The 18,743-nt window shown below is 44.7% G+C and overlaps 1 protein-coding gene across 3 annotated transcripts in view; it reads left to right on the top strand.

Moving 5' to 3' along the window:
- pdzd2 (PDZ domain containing 2) overlaps positions 1 to 18,743 on the top strand; it is a 52,913-nt gene that overhangs the window by 20,016 nt on the left and 14,154 nt on the right. For 2 of the 3 annotated variants that reach the window (XM_071481704.1, XM_071481706.1), the window contains exons 4-18: positions 4,766 to 5,267; positions 8,837 to 8,982; positions 9,186 to 9,318; positions 9,441 to 9,593; positions 10,885 to 10,984; positions 11,830 to 11,978; positions 12,906 to 13,025; positions 13,625 to 13,739; positions 13,842 to 13,915; positions 14,545 to 14,767; positions 14,968 to 15,085; positions 15,261 to 15,393; positions 16,387 to 16,474; positions 16,602 to 16,705; positions 17,727 to 17,892. In XM_071481704.1, the coding sequence (XP_071337805.1) occupies positions 4,766 to 5,267; positions 8,837 to 8,982; positions 9,186 to 9,318; positions 9,441 to 9,593; positions 10,885 to 10,984; positions 11,830 to 11,978; positions 12,906 to 13,025; positions 13,625 to 13,739; positions 13,842 to 13,915; positions 14,545 to 14,767; positions 14,968 to 15,085; positions 15,261 to 15,393; positions 16,387 to 16,474; positions 16,602 to 16,705; positions 17,727 to 17,892 (2,324 nt within the window). The remainder of the gene's footprint in view (positions 1 to 4,765; positions 5,268 to 8,836; positions 8,983 to 9,185; positions 9,319 to 9,440; positions 9,594 to 10,884; positions 10,985 to 11,829; positions 11,979 to 12,905; positions 13,026 to 13,624; positions 13,740 to 13,841; positions 13,916 to 14,544; positions 14,768 to 14,967; positions 15,086 to 15,260; positions 15,394 to 16,386; positions 16,475 to 16,601; positions 16,706 to 17,726; positions 17,893 to 18,743) is intronic. The other variant, XM_071481705.1, reaches the window with a different exon arrangement.

Below are 18,743 nucleotides of genomic sequence, written 5' to 3'. Positions count from 1 at the left end.
TGTTTGGAAAAATAAAGAAACAGTATTTAGAGAAAAGGGTTTAATGTTTTAATATTTAAAGCTGCAAACCTACTCATCTTCAGTGGAAACATGGCACCATGTGATTCATGTAGACCCACAGTGTTTTTGTTTGCTTGTTAAAGGACCTATTTGTAAGTTTTACTATTGCTACATTTACTCACGGTAATCTGTCTCCAGAGGTGGACACCAATATTAATCCTTGTCTCTATCACATCTTCTCTTCTACCGAGGTTAGCATGCTAACCAGCTAGCCACAGCCTGTCCTGTCACTTTCTGATAGCGACTCACTGTAGCCTCTAGTCTATCCTGAAGGCGTAGCTGCTCAGAGGACGTGTTATTACCTCTGAAGCTGTTGTCAGGTGACAGTCACCACCACCTGCTCCTCGTTCAGCAGCAGAGAAAATCTACAAACAGCTTCTTTAAGTCTCTGGAGCCAACACTGTGAATGTGTCACCTGTTTTTTTTTCTGACACACGTTGTCTCTCCAGAGAAGATTTTATCATGTTTCCTGGATCAGATCCTATGTCCTCACTTCCTGTGTCTGTATCATGTGTCCAGTGTACGCTGCAGACAAAGGAGGAGAGAAGAAGAGAGGAGGAGAGAGTTGGTAACAGGCTGGTTGTCAAAAAACACTTGAAATTTTGTGCACTTTCTTATTTTACTTTCTTATTGTCCATTAATGTGGTTTTTTTTATTCATTAATCATTACTCTGTATGATGTCAGATAACAGAAAAGTGACCCCATGAAGTGATGTTTTAAAATAACTGCTTTTGTCAACCAGAGTCAGGGACTGAGAAGAATAATTGATTATGATCATAGCTGGCCAACACAGGGTCCTTGTCTCAGTCAGGTCCATGACTACATTTCTGTTTGTACAGTGAAACTCTTTATCCTATGGGAGTTTTTCCACTAAACAGTGTCTCTCATCGTGTGGTCACTATGTTGGGGCACAGGTAGGAGCAATTTGGTTATTGGCTTATCATATTAATGATTATCAGTGATAATCACCAATATATATATATAAATGTTTACTACAAGTAGTAACCTCGGGGCACCACCCTGTCACCAGGGACCAATGACCAAATTGATGGCTCAGATTACAGTCTCAGAAGGTTGGTTGAAGGGTAAATTCGAGCACTGACTGTTGTGAATCCAGCTGTTATCACAAATATAGTCACAATAATCACCGACAACGACTAGTTAAATTATAACAGGATTTATTAATACGAGTAATAATTATTCAAAATAACATCACTTAATATTAAACCGATTATAATTCAACTATAACTAAAACAAACATTGGTTACTAACTAGATGATTACAGACAAAACACATATGTACAACCGTATGTGTGTATATGTGTGTGAGTGAGTGAGTGAGTGAGTGAGTGAGTGAGTGAGTGAGTGAGTGAGAGAGAGAGAGACAGAGAGGATGTGACGAGGTCACGTGAGTGACGTGTCAGTAGGAACCAAGATGGCGGCTGAGTGAGGTACTCGCTAGAGCCAAGATGGCGGCTGGCCGCAGAGCGTGAATGGCGTGAACACGAGAACAGTGGGAGGGGCCTTGAGCCTTACGTGTATGATGCGACCACACTCTCGGGCCTGAATGTGAGAGAGATGTGGATGAGGTGCGTGATTGGGAGGAAAGAGGGAGAATAGAGGTGAGGAGAGGAAAGAGTCCACAAGAGATCGTCACCACAGTTAATAATCACCACAACATCACTACACAATAACGGAGCCAGAGAACCGGAGTTCGTCTGGTCGGATATTGGTCCTTTAACTAGTGATATTTGGCTTATTAAGCTGATCACAGTGAACGATCTAAACAACAGGATCTGCAGCACTTATCAGTCAGATACAACAATACAACAGCTACACTAACTGTGTCTCTGCCCAGACATCAGCCTCTTACTGTGAGCGGCTCCGGTCCTCCGGAGTCAGAACAGAAAGTCTCTGGGTCTCCACAGCTCGGTCCTCGGCTGGAGCTCGGCGGGTCGTGTCTCGCTCTCCTGGCGGTGACAGTGATGAGTTCCTCGGCGGCAGCGGGAAGGTCACAGATGAGGGACTAACCCTAACCCTAACCCTAACCCTGCCTGGCCGCGGCCAATGCCGTTGCGGAGTTTTCTTTCAAACTCCAATTTTACACCTAGGTGTGAATTGTGGGGGTGGTTTTGGCCCATAGCCTGGAGGGAAATGTAGTTCACTCCTTTGTTCTCCCCACGAGGCATGGTTTGACTCAGGCTTAAAGAGAACATACAGGCCTCTCTTTTGTTCCCTTCAGGATGCATGGTTTGACACTCAGGCCTTGGAGTGGCTTGTAGGCCTCTCCATTGTTCTTCTCAGAACTCATGGCTTGCGATCCCAACAACTATAAACACGACCTGCTCACCTGTCTCATGTTTTAACCACTGACACCATGAAGAGGGTCGGACCAGGCTGCTGGTGCTGGAGGTGGATCAATTATCAGGATTTCTGGGAAATGTCACAGATGAATGAGTGCATGCTGGATGTTGCATCTCTAAATCACTGAAGGTTTGATGTGATTTAAATCAAACAAAATCCGTTAAGATTAGTGCCTTTCTGTTTGGTTTGCCCCCATCTTCATCAGTGTGGACCTGCATGGAGGGCAGCTCTGTGGACCAGGTCCCAGCTGGGTGTTTCTGGTGTGTGAAGGGGTGGAGAATGAGATGAGATCCAGCTCTGCCTGACATGTGATCCTGCGCAGTTAAAGTAGCGCACACTGATCTCACTGCAGATAGTTGGTCCTCATGAGTGATGGCGCTCACCTTCAGCATCTCTGTGCACTGCAACGTCATCACAGTGCTACTCAGTCTTCTCACATGTGGAAACTTCCTGTTTGTCTCTTAATTTGTATAAAGTCACAGTTTGATAGTGTGTAGAGTGTTAACCACAGCAGGGGTCAGTATCCACTTCGTCTCCTGCCCCCACACAGTTAACTACTGTCTGCGTGAACAGACACAGTGTAACTGGGAGGCAGCTCTGACCATAACGTTTGTCTGTGTGAGTGAACCAGTTTCACTGTGACCCTGCAAACGCAAACACAGTCACATGAGCGTCAGACCGTGATGTGAAGTCAACACAGTCACATTTGACTGTGACACAGTCACTGATCTGTGGCTCTATTTTAACGATCTAAGCACATGAGTTAAAGTGCAGGGTACAGGTGCATTCAGGGTGTGTCCAAATCACTTTGCAGTTGCTGCACCAGGTGCATGGTTCAAAAGGGTTGGACTCACACAGTAAACCAATCAGAGTGCCAGCTCCCCTTTAAAAGCCAGATGTGCCTGCACCTTGGTGGATTGTTATTATTATTATTTTTTTTAATTATTTTTTTGGCCTTTTCATGCCTTTATTGGATAGGGCAGTTGAGAGAGAGACAGGAAATCTGGGAGGCAGAGAGAGGGGAATGACACGCAGGATAGGGCTGCCCAGCGCGGGATTCGAACCGGGGCCGCCTGCATTGAGGACTATAGCCTCAACACATGGGGTGGGTGCTCCATCCACTGAGCTAAACACCACCCCGGTGGATTGTTATTTTAAAGGTGGATTTGCCAGGTTGGAAGAGAGAGCTCTTCTCTTCAGAGGAAACAGATCTGCTCACGTGCAGAGTGAAAGCGTGGGAGCAGATCGTTGACAGCTACAGCAGGATCCCACCAAACAGGTCGGTCACAAAATATTCAACTGAAGGTGCAGTGCACGCTTTTTACTGTGTGGGTGTCTGCAGGTTATATCAAGTTATGACTGGCCAGTCTGATATCTGTAGAGGTGTGTGTGGTTAAAGTGGAGCCTGGTGTCATTTTCAGGTGAGTCAGTGAAGGTTACCACAGTGACCAGCTGTGTACAATGGGACTGCACTCTGGAACAGCCGCGCAGCTGAAGGCAATACAATTAGGAAAATAACAGTGAAATTCTGCACCACTGACTTCAGACCATAGACTGTAAATAAAGATGGACGTAGCTCACCCTCAAGTTTCTGAAGCTCAGAGTAAGCTGCTCCACTGTCGCCAACTTGGCAGTTCCTGACTCCGCCCCTAACTCCCAGCTAATCCAACAATGGTCAAAGAGGTGTGTGTGGAGCTGAGACTTTGGTGCACGATGGTTTTTGGCATACACCCTCCCATTTGTCACTCAAAGAGGCCACGCCCTCAATTCTCTATAACTTTAGTCCTGAATAAAATGTAAACAGGTGAGTTCTATAAAATTCAGCTACAGTTGTCATGAAGGAGGAAAAGATCTCTAGTGACCAAAACAGTTTTTGTACCAGGCTCTAAACATGTTTATTTCTGCTGTAAAGTTGGACATTTGAACATGGGAGTCTACGGGGACTGACTCACTGTTGGAGCCAGACTCTAGTGGTCGTTAGAGGAGCTGCAGGTTGTCACTTTAAGATCAGCGCACCCGTGGGTGCTCATTTAAACAACGTGGGTGCTGGACAGGAAAAAAACAAGTGTGTCAGTCTGAAACTAACAAAGATAGTTGTGTTGCTTTGTGTCGGGTGTAAGACAGAGCCCAGTGAGTTTAAAAAATAAAGTCTCTGTCGTCATGGTTACAGATAAGTCCTGCGCATTTGCCACCCCACCATCCTGTGTGATTTTATTATTGTTAACACGCCCCGCCCACACTCTCCCCAGTAGTGATCTCACACTTCTCTATTATAAATCGACCTTTGATGATATTTGAACATGTATGATGATATCATTATGCCTTCCATGCTTGTCCACAGTTACCTGGCTGACCAGTGCTGGAATGGAGGCTGTATCTACCTGATCATGCTGCGGCGAGTTAAGCGAAAGGCTCCTCCCCCACCCCGTGACGTGAACGGCAGCATCCCTGTCAGTAGCGACGGCTGTAAGGAGAAGCAGCAGCAGGGAGGAGCTTGCTCGGAGCCCTCTGACCAATCAGCAAACTGCAAACGCACACGCAAGTTTGGTGTCATATCACGATCATCCTTTACCTGGGACGCCAGGGACAGCACTGACTCAGAGCTCCAGAGCTACAACGGCTACAGCTCCTCTGGTCCCCCTGATACTGAGGTCAGTCCAGGAGAGGACCCAGGCTACATCCTGTCACACACACCCACAGAGGACAGTCCAGACTCCTTGCTCCAGGGGAGAACAGTTCCCCAGCGTCTGCATGGCGGGGATACCGCCACGCTGCCGGCCAGGTGTCACAGTCAGCTGTTAGACTGCAAGATGGATTCTTTCAGCAGTGAACCTTCGAGCCAGGTGAGACACAGGGCGACACACTGGGCTCTGATTTAACTATGCAAAGAAGCCCCCCCACCACACACACACACACACACACACACACACACAGTAAACACTATGATTTACAGATGTCCTGTAAATGCCTCACATGCAGGCAAAGGGTAGATACTAGCTCATATCATCAGGGGCCCCACTTAGGGGGGTTGGGTGAACTGTATAGTGTCTTAAGTGGATTTATAGTTGTCATTGCAAAATGTACCAATATGAGGGGCCACCAGGGGCCCCTTTTCCCCTTAGGGGCCAAATATTTGCCTGGTCTCCTCGGTCCCTAGAGAGGAAATGAAAAAACTTTATCAATTCTTGCATCTTGCATCATGATACATGCAGCTTGATTATTATTTATTGTGTTGGGGCACAGGTAGGAGCAATTTGGTTATTGGCTTATCATATTAATGATTATCAGTGATAATCACCAATATATATATATATATAAATGTTTACTACAAGTAGTAACCTCGGGGCACCACCCTGTCACCAGGGACCAATGACCAAATTGATGGCTCAGAATACAGTCTCAGAAGGTTGGTTGAAGGGTAAATTCGAGCACTGACTGTTGTGAATCCAAGATGGCGGCTGGCCGCAGAGCGTGAATGGCGTGAACACGAGAACAGTGGGAGGGGCCTTGAGCCTTACGTGTATGATGCGACCACACTCTCGGGCCTGAATGTGAGAGAGGTGTAGATGAGGTGATTGGGAGGAAAGAGGGAGAATAGAGGTGAGGAGAGGAAAGAGTCCACAAGAGATCGTCACCACAGTTAATAATCACCACAACATCACTACACAATAACGGAGCCAGAGAACCGGAGTTCGTCTGGTCGGATATTGGTCCTTTAACTAGTGATATTTGGCTTATTAAGCTGACCACAGTGAACGATCTAAACAACAGGATCTGCAGCACTTATCAGTCAATAGCAACAATACAACAGCTACACTAACTGTGTCTCTGCCCAGACATCAGCCTCTTACTGTGAGCGGCTCCGGTCCTCCGGAGTCAGAACAGAAAGTCTCTGGGTCTCCACAGCTCAGTCCTCGGCTGGAGCTCGGTCCTTGGCTGGAAGCTCGGCGGGTCGTGTCTCTCTCCTGGCGGTGACAGTGATGAGTTCCTCGGCGGCAGCGGGAAGATCACAGATGAGAGACGGTGAACTTTGTCTTTAACAAAGTCGGTGCTCGTCCTCACAGGACGTGAAATCAGCTGATTGCACAGCGACCTACGTCGGATCCTAAAGAAGAGAAACACAGCATCTGTGCGCTCGGCCTGCGAGTTGGAGACTGTGACCTGGGCTTGAAGAAGTTCTGGAAAAAGGTCAGATGTTGCAGATTGCTCCCTTTCAGCAGCCGAGTCGCGGAGAGAGCTGGAGGAGCTCTCTACTGTACCTGGTGCACGGGAATGAAGCGCAGGAGGAGGAGGAGGGTCGCAGCGCAGCTTTATTACCTGAGTGACGTCACCGGGGATCCCTGCTGGGAATGCCTGGCCTCGGCCAATGCCATTGCGGAGTTTTCTTTCAAACTCCAATTTTACACCTAGGTGTGAATTGTGGGGGTGGTTTTGGCCCATAGCCTGGAGGGAAATGTAGTCCACTCCTTTGTTCTCCCCACGAGGCATGGCTCGAGTCAGGCTTCAGGAGAAGCACGCGGGCCTCTCTTTTGTTCCCTTCAGGATGCATGGTTTGACACTCAGGCCTTGGAGTGGCTTGTAGGCCTCTCCATTGTTCTTCTCAGAACTCATGGCTTGCGATCCCAACAATTGTCAGTCTATGTTGTGCTGCTGACACTGTGTAGTTGTTTCCACTGAAAAGTCCAGCTGGTTGTGTGGCTGCAGAGAGGAAGTGAAGAGCTCACACATGAGACAGAGCTGCACCAACCAGAGGCCTCAGCTCTGCACAGAGACTCCTTCAGATGAAGTAACATATTAAATATTACAATTCTAGACCCTGGTTGATCTGCAGTGTGCTCATACATCCGTGGTACAGAAGAAGAAGAACTTTTCTGTATTGATTGCAAACTGCAGGTCTGAGTCTCTGCAGCTGTTTCAACACTTAAGTGGACGTCCATCATTCACATGAGCTGTGTGGAGCTTACAGGATGTGTTACAGGCAGCACAGTGGATGATGAGGATGATGTTACCGACCTAAAGACCCTGAGTGACAGACGACAGGTCAGCGTACAGATGTGTCAGAGGATAAACAGGATCACTGGTCTGATGGTGGTTTAACATGTGGGTCAAAGGATTGAGAGAGACAGCTGGTGTATCATCCCAGCACATTAGCTGGATGGGAAATGTAGACTAATGTCTGCAGCTGCGTGGAGTCAACCTCTCTCATCCATCTGTCCACATGTCCTCAAAATGGCTGAAGCTGAGAGCAGAGATGGTGCAGAGGTCAACAACCAGCTCAACATGGCAGGTCCTGGGTGAACTCCTCCATCCTCAGCTGCTGTTTTAGCTCATGTATGTGCAGCAGAGCAAAGTGCAGAGGGATGCAGTGGAATAACCACGCTCTGAGCTTCAGCGCTGATGTCTCCTCCCTGGTGATGCTCTCTCTCCAGCTTCACTACAGCCTCCTTCAGCTCCTGTTGTGTGGTCTCTACTTTTAGTCTGGAGCAAACATCTGTATTAACAGCTGGAGCTGCTGCCTAATGACGTCAGAGCAGCCTTGTTGTGCATCATTACTTTCTTTTGTTAAAGCTGACTCCCTTGACACCAGGTGTGGGTCATATGAGCAGAAACAACCTGCTCACTGATGATTGTTACTCAGTGGAGTGAGGAGAGGTGAGGAACAGCAGTCTCTGTGTGTGTGTGTGTGTGTGTGTCAGTGTGAGCTGTAGCAGCATATTAGACCACAGTGACTGACTTTTTAAAGTAGATCAGCAGCAATTACAAATCATGATCCACTGCTTCTTTTAACCTCATCATTGTCTTCACTTGCGTTGTCACGTCACCTCTTTACTCCTCATACTGAGTGTAGCGTCCCGGCTAAATGATGGTCGAACTCTCAAACTGATGATTCATGTTCCTTTATTTCGCGAACCGTGATCCATTAATGGACATTATGAACACACCGTAAGAGCTTGTGCCTCTTATTAGCCGGTGCTGCGTTTCATGTAACTTAAGTGCACTTTTAGCATTGACACACTCCTTGACTTGCAGACACACTTTTCTCACAGCCGGTGAAGTCCGAAGCACCGGATGTTTACGAGGTTTCGGCGGGACGCCTTCAAAATAAAAGCACTGGATATAAGATGATGACCTGGCCTTAACTTATGTTCATGAACTAAATACATAAACATAAAGACAACAAATGTAGTTATGTGTTAATCATATTAAAGGTCATTTACACTGAGAGTCTCTGTCAGTTCTGTGTGTAAACTGATGTTGAAACGACACAAACCTGCCTGAGAAACACAGATCAGAGCCTCTCTGACAACTGTGATAGAAGAAATCATCATCACCAACTTGCTGGATTCATGGTTTACCAACAGTCTGTTTCTTTGTGTGTGTGTGTGTGTGTGTGTGTGTGTGTGTGTTGCAGGTCAGAGAGGGTAGCCACATCTGGAAGATGCACATGGTGAAGGGTCAGGAGGGCCTGGGCATCCAGATAACAGGGGGGCGTGGCTCCAAGCGCTCCCCTCATGGCATCATCATAGCTCATATAGAGGAGGGCGGCGCCATTCACAGGTACAGGCCTGATGTAGATACCTGCTGCAGTGATGTTTTTGTCATTATTGCTGTTATTTTTTCAAACCTTTATTCACAAAGAAAGACTTTCCACACACATGAAGCTTGTGAAGTTTTAGTTTGTGAGTGTGTGTACAGTGCAGTGTGTGTTAGTGTGTTAGTGTGTCTGTCTGAATGTGTGTGTGTGTGTGTGTGTGTTTCAGGGATGGGCGTCTTCACGCTGGTGACGAGCTGCTGATGATTAATGGTCAGTCTCTAGTGGGCCTCACTCACCAGGAGGCTGTCGCCATTCTGCGCTCCACCACTGGTCTGGTCCAGCTGGTGGTGGCTAGTAGGGTGAGTAAACACGCGCGCTCACATACACATACACACACACACACACACACACACACACACACACACACACACACACACACACACACACACACACTATGTGAACTTCCTCTCGGTCCCTGCAGGAGGAGTCAGACGTGGGTTTTGAGCGCTTCCCCTCCACCAGTCTGCCGGACCTCGTCAGCACCTGCGGGTCCTCGTCCTCCCTGTCTCAGACCGCTCTCCCTCGCTCGCCCCAGACGTCCAACAGCAGCACCAGCCTGCACAACCCCTTCCTGGTACACACAGATCATGTAGTGCATGTTTGTTTATCTGTGTGTGTGTGTGTCTGCGTGTGTGTGAATCATGAATCTCTGTGGCTCTTGCACTGATCCTGTGGGCAGCAGCCTATCCCCACACGGCAGAGTGAGAGACCACCTGGAGGACAGGTATCTTCCTCAACTGCTCCTGGTCCAAATGGATCAATAAATAAATCCAGATCTGATTCTGTGCTGGTTGATCCAGATGGAGGCGTTAAAGTTAAAGTTGTTCTGATAGTTATTCAATACTGTCTAAAATAATCAGGTGTCAGTGAGTCAACACTGTGTGTCCATCTGACATCAGGTCATTTATTAATAAACTTTATAGTTTCACACCTGGATGAAACAGCAGGTCTCCCAGAAATCAGCTCTTTAAAATGGTACAGCACACAGGAAGTTGGCTGTGCAGCCACTGGCAGCAGTTTTAGAGCACAGATGAAGAACTGATTTCCTGTAAATAGTGTAACGTTAGCAAGTAGCAAAATGTCAGCAATTTGGGAACATCTGACACTGCAGAGTCCCACCTGTAAAAAGACAATGTGTACAGTATGCAAGGTTTTAATTTGGAGGCACTGATGTCAGGAAGTGATATTTATATTTATGACTGACAGTCAGATTAGATAATAACAGAGATTCTATGATATCATGTGTCTGTTCGTATTTCACAAAGGTTTAACCCGAGTAATATACAGTTGTTCAAGGTTTTTTTTTAATGTATCAGATCAGTCCTTGGTATCGGCCGATAAACAAGTTCATAATGTCTCTAGCTGAGGGGACAGTTCAGGTTATGATGCTGGTTGGTCTGGGTCAGAGCACCGGGACAGAAGCAGAGCGATGTGCTGCTGCAGACGTCGCCACACATGGTAGAGCTGTACCATAAAGGCTCAGTCCTCACCGCAGGAGCCTGGGTTCAAGTCCGACCTGTGGCCTTTTGCTACATGTCACCCCCTCTCTGTCTGTCTCTGCCTTTCCTGTCTCCCCCCTGGCTTTCAGAATAAAGGCAAAAAAATCTCACCTGAAAAAAACAGTATCAGTTTAAGTGTATTCTATATTATGTCTTACTGTCAGCTCTTTCCTTTGGCTCTATTTATTCGACGGTTGAACTTCCATATTCCTACACCTAAGGACATCTACGCCACACACTGTATCACTCCACCATAGTAGTCGTAGTTCCAGGGTTCGGTGGAAGAGACGACCAATAATAGAAAATAAAAATGAGTCTTCTCCTGTTTGAGAAGAGATGAAGTGAAAGTCTGTTTTTTCCCTGCAGTCATCTAATCTGGAGAAACTAGAAGAACAGAGTCAGGCAGAGGCACCAAAAGGTTCCTGTGGAAACCCCCTACCCATGAAGCTCTGCAGCCACTCCCAAGGTTGGTGCTTCACAGAGACAGGTGGAAACACTACAGGCAGTTTGACCTTTAACCCTTTAATAATCACAGTGACCTCATCACCCATCACTACTTCACTTCACATTGTTAAATTATTATTATTACATAATAATGTTTATTATATTATTATAACATAACATGTTGAGAATTATTATATTATATGAATAATATATACTATACTGTCACAACATCACCATATTATTATTAAATCACATTACACTATATTATATTATATTTTATTATATTCTATATTATCATATTAATATAATTTCATAATAAGTATATTGGCAGGATATGATAAATCATTATTATTACTATCATTATTATGTTTATGTTTGTGTGTGTGTATATATAGATATAGATACATAGATATATAGATATTATTATTATTATTATTATTATTATTATTATTATTATTATTATTATTATTATTATTGTTATTAGAAGTAGTAGTAGTAGTAGTAGTAGTATTTATTGGTTTATTGTTTTTTGAATTTAATTACATTACATTTTCCCTATGATTATATTTATATTAGATCATTAATGTCCACACATCATAGACTCACACCATACACATCATATTCTTTCCATTTGTAAGTGTCTATAACTGTTTCTTATTTGTCATTATATGTACCCCTTGTGTCACACTTGCAGAGTCACCAATTACAAAAAATAATAATAATAATGATGGTCAGTGTCTGACCTCATTCTCTTTGCAGTAATGTAAGGGTTGAAGCCTCCAGTCATTCAGAGTTATTTAAAGTTATTATAAGCTTAAAGCTGTTGCCTCTGTGCAGATGAATGAAGTTTTCTGTCTCCTGGCTCAGGGGGGAGCAGCCGCCTGGAGTCGGTGGGTGAGGACGACGAGCTGTTGGTGGAGAATGGAGTGAGCGGCTGTGAGGTGGTGGAGAAGCCTCCACCTGGCCGGCGTAAACACTCTCTACCTCAACAACTAGATACTGCTGGAGTGAGGCAGGTCAGTGAATGCCTCGCCTCGTTCTCTGTACAACTGATATACATTTATATATAATTCATATAAACTCCAGATCCACAGTGTGTTATGAATACTGACAGACAGGTAGAGACAGGAGAGAAAAGAGGAGGTTGTGTGGTGACAGTATTGATTATTATGTTACTTCTTGTGTTGGCAGAGGTCCACAGATCCAAGACTGGAGTCACAGTCCAGATCCTCCTGGTCAAATATTCTTCCAACACAAGTGAAAGTTGTTCAGTCAAATTTTTACTGGAGTTTAAGTACTGCAGTACTAGATTTAAAAAACACTTAAGTATTCAAAAGTACATACAGAACCTGATGAGACAACCTACTGACTGACTGTAGGACCTGGAGAATAAAACTTGTAGAATAAGATACACAGACTGAAGATGTGTCCATTAGTCATTTGACCAACCACAGCGTAAAAATGCAAACTGCTACAACTACTGTCTGTTTAAAAGTTCATCGGGAATTAAACAAAGATTACAAACCTCAACCTTTCGAAAGACAAACAGCTTTTTTTAGGCAGTGATAGAGGTCAGTTGTGGTAAACACATAAAAGAAGCAGATCAAAGCCTGGTCACTCACTCTGACCTCACTGTCATGACAACAATGACGAGGAGAGCTGGACTAATTACTGTGTTAATGAGACGTTCACTGAGAAGAGGAAATTAAAAAAGAGACAATATTCAGAATCACAGTGTGTTGACGTCTCTACAACAAGTTAAGTCAGTCATCAGCAGCTGCAGCATCAACCCTCAATGAGAAAACACAACAGGAGAACCTGTGAAAACTGTGTTAGCTCACAGTCTATAGGAATAATCCAGTAAGTTCAAAATAAGAGAACAGTCAGGTTTTTACAAAATGAATGTGACAGTTCTCTGCTTTTCATATTCACCTCCCTGTCAGGAATATCAGATCATTAAGAAATCAGCCCGCTCCCTGAGCACTGTTCAAGTGGAGTCTCCATGGCGACTGGCACAGCCATCTATTATCTCCAGTATAGTCCTGATGAAAGGCCAGGGCAAGGTGAGTGCAGCCCTTTGACATGTGTGTGTGTGTGTGTGTGTGTGTGTGTGTGTGTGTGTGTGTGTGTGTGTGAGAGAGAGAGACTTCACAATAACAGGTAGGTGTGTGTGTTGGTCTAAAAACTAAAAACCTTTATCATGTCAAAGATAATTCATGGTTATTCAACAGGACTGAATCAGAAATTAAAAGTAGGCAAATCAAATAACTCTCTCTCTCTCTCAGGTGTGGTTTATCCAGATATTGATTGATGTTGATTATTGCACAGGTGACCTGGGCTGGTCACAATGAAAGTCTATTTTGAAATGTTTTATTTTGAAAAAAATTATTTACTGCTGAGCTGAGCTGCTGAGTAACACTCCTGTTTAATGTATCAAAGAGGCTCAGACAGAAACAGGGTTGAATATTTATTTTAAATCATGTAGGTGAACACAGTGAAGACACTACAGTGCCGTCACAGTGCTGTTGATACAGACAACAAGAAGAATGAATTTCTCTCCTGTGTCACTGAGCATTTCTTTAAGCATTACAAAGACATAGAAACGTAGAAAAAGAAAGTCCATGTCTCTGCTGGTCCTCTGACATGAGGTCTGTCTTCACAGGGTCTAGGATTCAGTATTGTTGGTGGTCAGGACTCAGCTCGCGGTCAGATGGGAATTTTTGTCAAAACTATTTTCCCTCATGGAGCAGCAGCAGCAGACGGACGACTGAAGGAGGGTAACCGCAGCTACTGACTATGTTACTGAGCGGAGAGAGAAACAGTCGTCTACATTTACACTGAACATGAATCTCAGTCTGACTGTGTGTCTCCCCCTGCAGGAGATGAGGTTCTTGAAGTGAACGGAGAGTCTCTCCAAGGACTCACACACCAGCAGGCCATCCAGACCTTTAAGGTGGACTGCATGTTTACTGGGTTCTGTCTGACAGTGTTGATAAAAACTCTTTAAGGTCCATCCAGTCTAAAGGTAGATGTCCATGTGTTTTTGATTATAAAGCAGGTCTAGGTTCTATATTAATACTGTGAAAGTATCAAAGCCTCAGTCCACAGAGAAATGCACACAGCCTGTATTCAGAGACTGAGCCTTAAAACTAGCCGTCAGGACTTCTGGAACTTTGTGATGTCACAACAAAGCAGTCACCACTCTAAGCCACACCCCACCCACCTGGACCCACCATCCAACCGTGCAGGATTTGGTTTCTCTGAGTGTTTACCTGAAATCTGCTATATGTTTATTGGATCACACAGAAAACAGTCAGCCAATCAGAAGAGAGGCTCAGAGCCTCTCTTCTGATTGGCTGACTAGAGCTCCAGAGAGAAGCCTGAGAGAGGAGATGTAAAACTACACTGAGATGGTTTTTGCTTCTTAAAACCACAAATATATCTTCTGATGGAGATCAACACTTCAGATAAAACACAGAAGAAGAGTAAAACATGGACCTTTAATCATTATCCTGCAACATCTTGTACAACCTCAGACGTCTGTGACACGTCATCCAAGCTCACGTTATATTTCTCCAACAGCAACTGAAGAAAGGTGTGGTGACGCTGACGATTCGAACTCGTCTGCGCAGTCCCAGCCTGACACCCTGTCCCACCCCCACCCTCCTCAGTCGCTCCAGCTCACCCAACTCCAACACCAGTGGGGGAACTCCTGTCCCCTCAGGGTTTGAAGAGGCTGATGGTCGCAGGGGCCCCGGTCCTGGTCCAAAAGACTGCATCATCATGGAGGTCACTCTTAATAAAGGTGAGCTGACTTGATAGGCGCATCTCTTCACTGGAGCTATGGGAGCCGGACCAGAAAACACAGACAGACAGTATGTCCTCACACATTTATCTCCTGTGTCCTCACCTGCTTTTCGTCGCCTTTGTGCCAGCTGTTTGCAGTGATAGTGAACTCGCCTTCAAGGACACGTCTTCTCTGACAGTGAATGTTGGTTTGTTTAGAGCCTGGTGTTGGTCTCGGGATTGGGGTCTGCTGTCTGACCCTGGAGAACTCTGCTCCTGGCATCTACATCCACAGCTTGGCTCTGGGATCTGTGGCCAAGATGGACGGCAGACTCAGGTAAAAAACCTCAGTCTTTGATTTGGAAACGAATGTGTAGTCTCACTGATGCAAAGATACTAAATGAGCAGCGTTTGTTCATATGAGCTCATTAATTGTGAACGTGAATGTGTATGTGTGCATTTAAGTTTAGTGTTTGACGGCGTCGTGCTGCAACCTGTGTGTCTCCTTGCAGTCGTGGAGATCAGATCCTAGAGGTGGACTCTGTCAGTCTTCGTCATGCTGCTCTCAGTGAGGCCTACGCCATCCTCAGTGAATGTGGCCCTGGACCAGTCAGTCTCATCATAAGCAGGCATCCTAACCCCAAGGTGAGAGGACGTCTGTCTTATTCAGACATAAACGTAAAATATTTTGAATTAGGTTCTGGAAAACTGAACTTTTCTGTGGAAGATTTTAAATGTCACATTAAGAAGGAATGTCAGCAGTGAGAGGAACGTGAGGAGGTCTGTTGTGTTTCAGTGTTGTCCAGCAGAGGGCAGCACAGACCTGACAATACTAAATTCAAAGCTGTGTCAGTAGTTGTCATAAGGAGATGGAGAACAATCACATCAGACCACATAACAAATCCAGTAATCGGCACAATGATAATTATCATCCTGACTGATAAGGGCTGCCTCGCAGTGCTTCCTGTCTGTCCACAGAACCAGACCCACATCATGAAGCTGCCACCACACTTTACAGTGAGGATGGAGGGTTCGTAATGACGATGGTCTGTCCCAATGGGGCGACTGGGTACTCTGTGGGATAAACTCATAAAAACAAAAAAACACAGGGAACATATAAACAATACCAAGACCAATGGATATAGGACAGTATGTTCATAAAAACAAAATGTTACAATACGTTCTGACAATACGTTCCGACTCCGCCCCTACCTCCCAGCTAATCCAAAAATGGTCAAAGAGGTGGGGCAAGTGTAGAGTTGAGACCCGAGACTTTGGTGCATGGCAGTTTCACCCACCTGTTAATCAAAATGGCCACACCCTCAATTGTCCATAATTTAGTCCTTAATAAAATGTAAACAGGTGAGTTCCATAAAATTCAGCTGTACAGTTGTCATGAAGGAGTAAATTAGCTCTAGAGACCAGAACAGTTTCTGTACCAGGCTGTAAACATGTTTCTTTCTGCTGTAAAGTTGGACATTTGAACATGGGAGTCGATGGGGACTGACTCACTGTTGGAGCCAGACTCTAGTGGTCATTAGAGGAACTGCAGCTTTTAGCTCTTCACTATTGGTGCTTCATGTTTCAGACCTTGGCCATTATATGGTAAAACTGCTGTATTTCCATGTCTTTCCTCAGGTGTCAGAACAGGAGATGGATCACATCATAGCTCGATCCACACACAGAGACAAAATGAGCAGGAGCAGACTCTCGTCTCACTCCCAAGGTCTGATCTTTTCCTCTTCTGCACGACAGTCATTTGACAGGTTAACTTTAGTGTTAAAGGCTCTGATGCCCAAATGCTCTGGGTGTCTGATCTCTCTTGGTCTAACCGCCATTGTTGTCATGTGCAGGTCTGACCTGTAAGAGTCCCACCCCATCGACGAAGGAGCGGCAGGGAGACGGCTCCCCTGCTCTCAGCTGGACCATGAAGAGATTCCTGGAGCCGGCCAGTAGAGTAAGTGTCCATTAATATTCCTGATCATTGTTTAGTTCATGCAGACATATTACTGAGTATTACTTCATTCTTCTTCACTGGTGCATCAGGATTAATCTGTCACACATGTAGAGCATATGATGTGCTTTTCAGTCCATATCTGTCCTGAAAACAGTTCACAGAAGAGAGGCTTGTTTTCAAAACCAAAACCTTGTTGTTGGTATTATTAAGTATTGTTGACATCATTTACATGACGTAACCATATTTGTATTTCACCTCCTTATAATTTAAAGTCTTAAAAAGTCATAAAAAGGTTTATTTACCAAACAGGTTTAAGATGAGCTGTTGAAATCTCAAATGTATTAATGGTCCAAAATATCTCCTCTATGAACCTCTATAAAAAATAATGTTGAGCATTAAAATGTAGTGTAGTCCATTTACAAGAAAATCATATTTAAATTGAGTGTTTCTCATCAGATCACATACTGTGTGTCCCTCAGGCCTAACAAACGTGTGAATGATTTCCTCCAATAAAAGATTTGAATTGTTAAAGTCATGTCTACATCCATTGGCTAATAATCTTCTTCTTCTCTGCTTTTTGCTGGCGCAGTTCTATCTTTCTTGCCGTTGATCAGTGAAATGACTAAAATTGAGGGATGTCATGTTCATGAGTTGTGAACATTTTCTCTGCTGAGCTGGGTTTTCATTGGCTGTTTTGGTAAATTTACTTTTGCATAGTTTGTTAAGGAGGAAAAAGTGAGAGACAGGACAGTGCCCCCCTCCACGGGATACGAGGACTCACTGATGGTTCGATGAAAATGATAAAACCTTCACAGCCACCAGATCTAAACACCAGATGAGGGAATCTCTGTATGAAGAGTGGTTGGTGCTGGTTCATTCTCCAGTAGAGTTCAGATACATCTTACTGAGACACTTCTGTTTCTCCTTTAATTTGTCACTGTCTGTATTCAAAAACCTGAGGATGTGGTTCTCCTCTTCCTCCCTCTTGACCTGATCTTCTTCCATCTTCTCCACTCTGAAGCAGGGGTCCCTCAGCTCAGAGACAGAGTTATCTCAGTACTTCTCCCAGGATGTCTCCAGCCACTCCTTCCTGTCCGACCCCATGCTGATGGGCTTGAGCAGCGATGAGACTCTCCTCCAGCAGAGCTGCCAGACCTCCATGGACGACAACTCATCACAGCCACAAGGTAAATGTTCAACCATTTAAATACCATGGGAAAGTTTTAGAACTGGTCTCCTGGAGAGGGGGTCAACCAAAAGTGAAGAGACTCTCATCTAACATAGCTGAGATCCTGATCTAAGGCTTGAGTTACTCCAGGTCTAAACATGGGCTTGAGTTAAACCTCCAGAGTCACAAGATTAACCTTCATGCTCATGGATTATTAGGACTTTTCCATGAAGATCATAGTGACAGGGTCAACCCTGCACTCATTTTGATGATTCAGTTTCTTTGGTTAAGAGGGAATGCTGAGGAGGACCTACGGGTGTCCACATGACAATAATACCACAGAGTAGACTGGTGTATTTGAACCTGTGCTGGACTGATGTGGACTATAACTTAAGATCACGGAAGTCAAAGGTTTTTTCTCTCATGATTCACCAGATATGAAAAGTCTGTTCCACCTTAGCAGGTTACTTGCCTGTAAAAACTGAAAGCATGAGTAAAATCTTACGTAAAGATAATGTAAACTAATAGAGAGATTTTTAAATGAGCATAGTAAGTAATAAAGTGATGGTCATCATCAGATACCTTCATTTACCCTCAGGAACACCACAGGAGTTTATGAATTAGGCTCATAGACTGTATATAAACCTGGATGTAGACTTGAGTCTTCTACTCTAGACTAGAGTCTTTAAGCTGCATCTATCTAATGACCATCAGGGGGCAACTCCACTGGTTATAAAAAGAAGTCTATTGTATTGAAGTCTATGTGAAAATGTCTCTAGTTCTCACTGATTTATTACCTCAGTAAACGTTTTCCTGATGAGTTTATGTCTCAGTCTCTAGTTTCAAGTCTTCTTCAATGCAACATGATGT

This window comes from Trachinotus anak, unplaced genomic scaffold (genome assembly GCF_046630095.1).
Source record: "Trachinotus anak isolate AG129_WGS33_773 ecotype Australia unplaced genomic scaffold, CSIRO_AGI_Tana_v1 ptg000008l, whole genome shotgun sequence".
Lineage (NCBI taxonomy): Eukaryota > Metazoa > Chordata > Actinopteri > Carangiformes > Carangidae > Trachinotus > Trachinotus anak.
The sequence above is the reverse complement of the archived record's forward strand: the minus strand, read 5'-3'. Positions and strand labels throughout refer to the sequence as shown.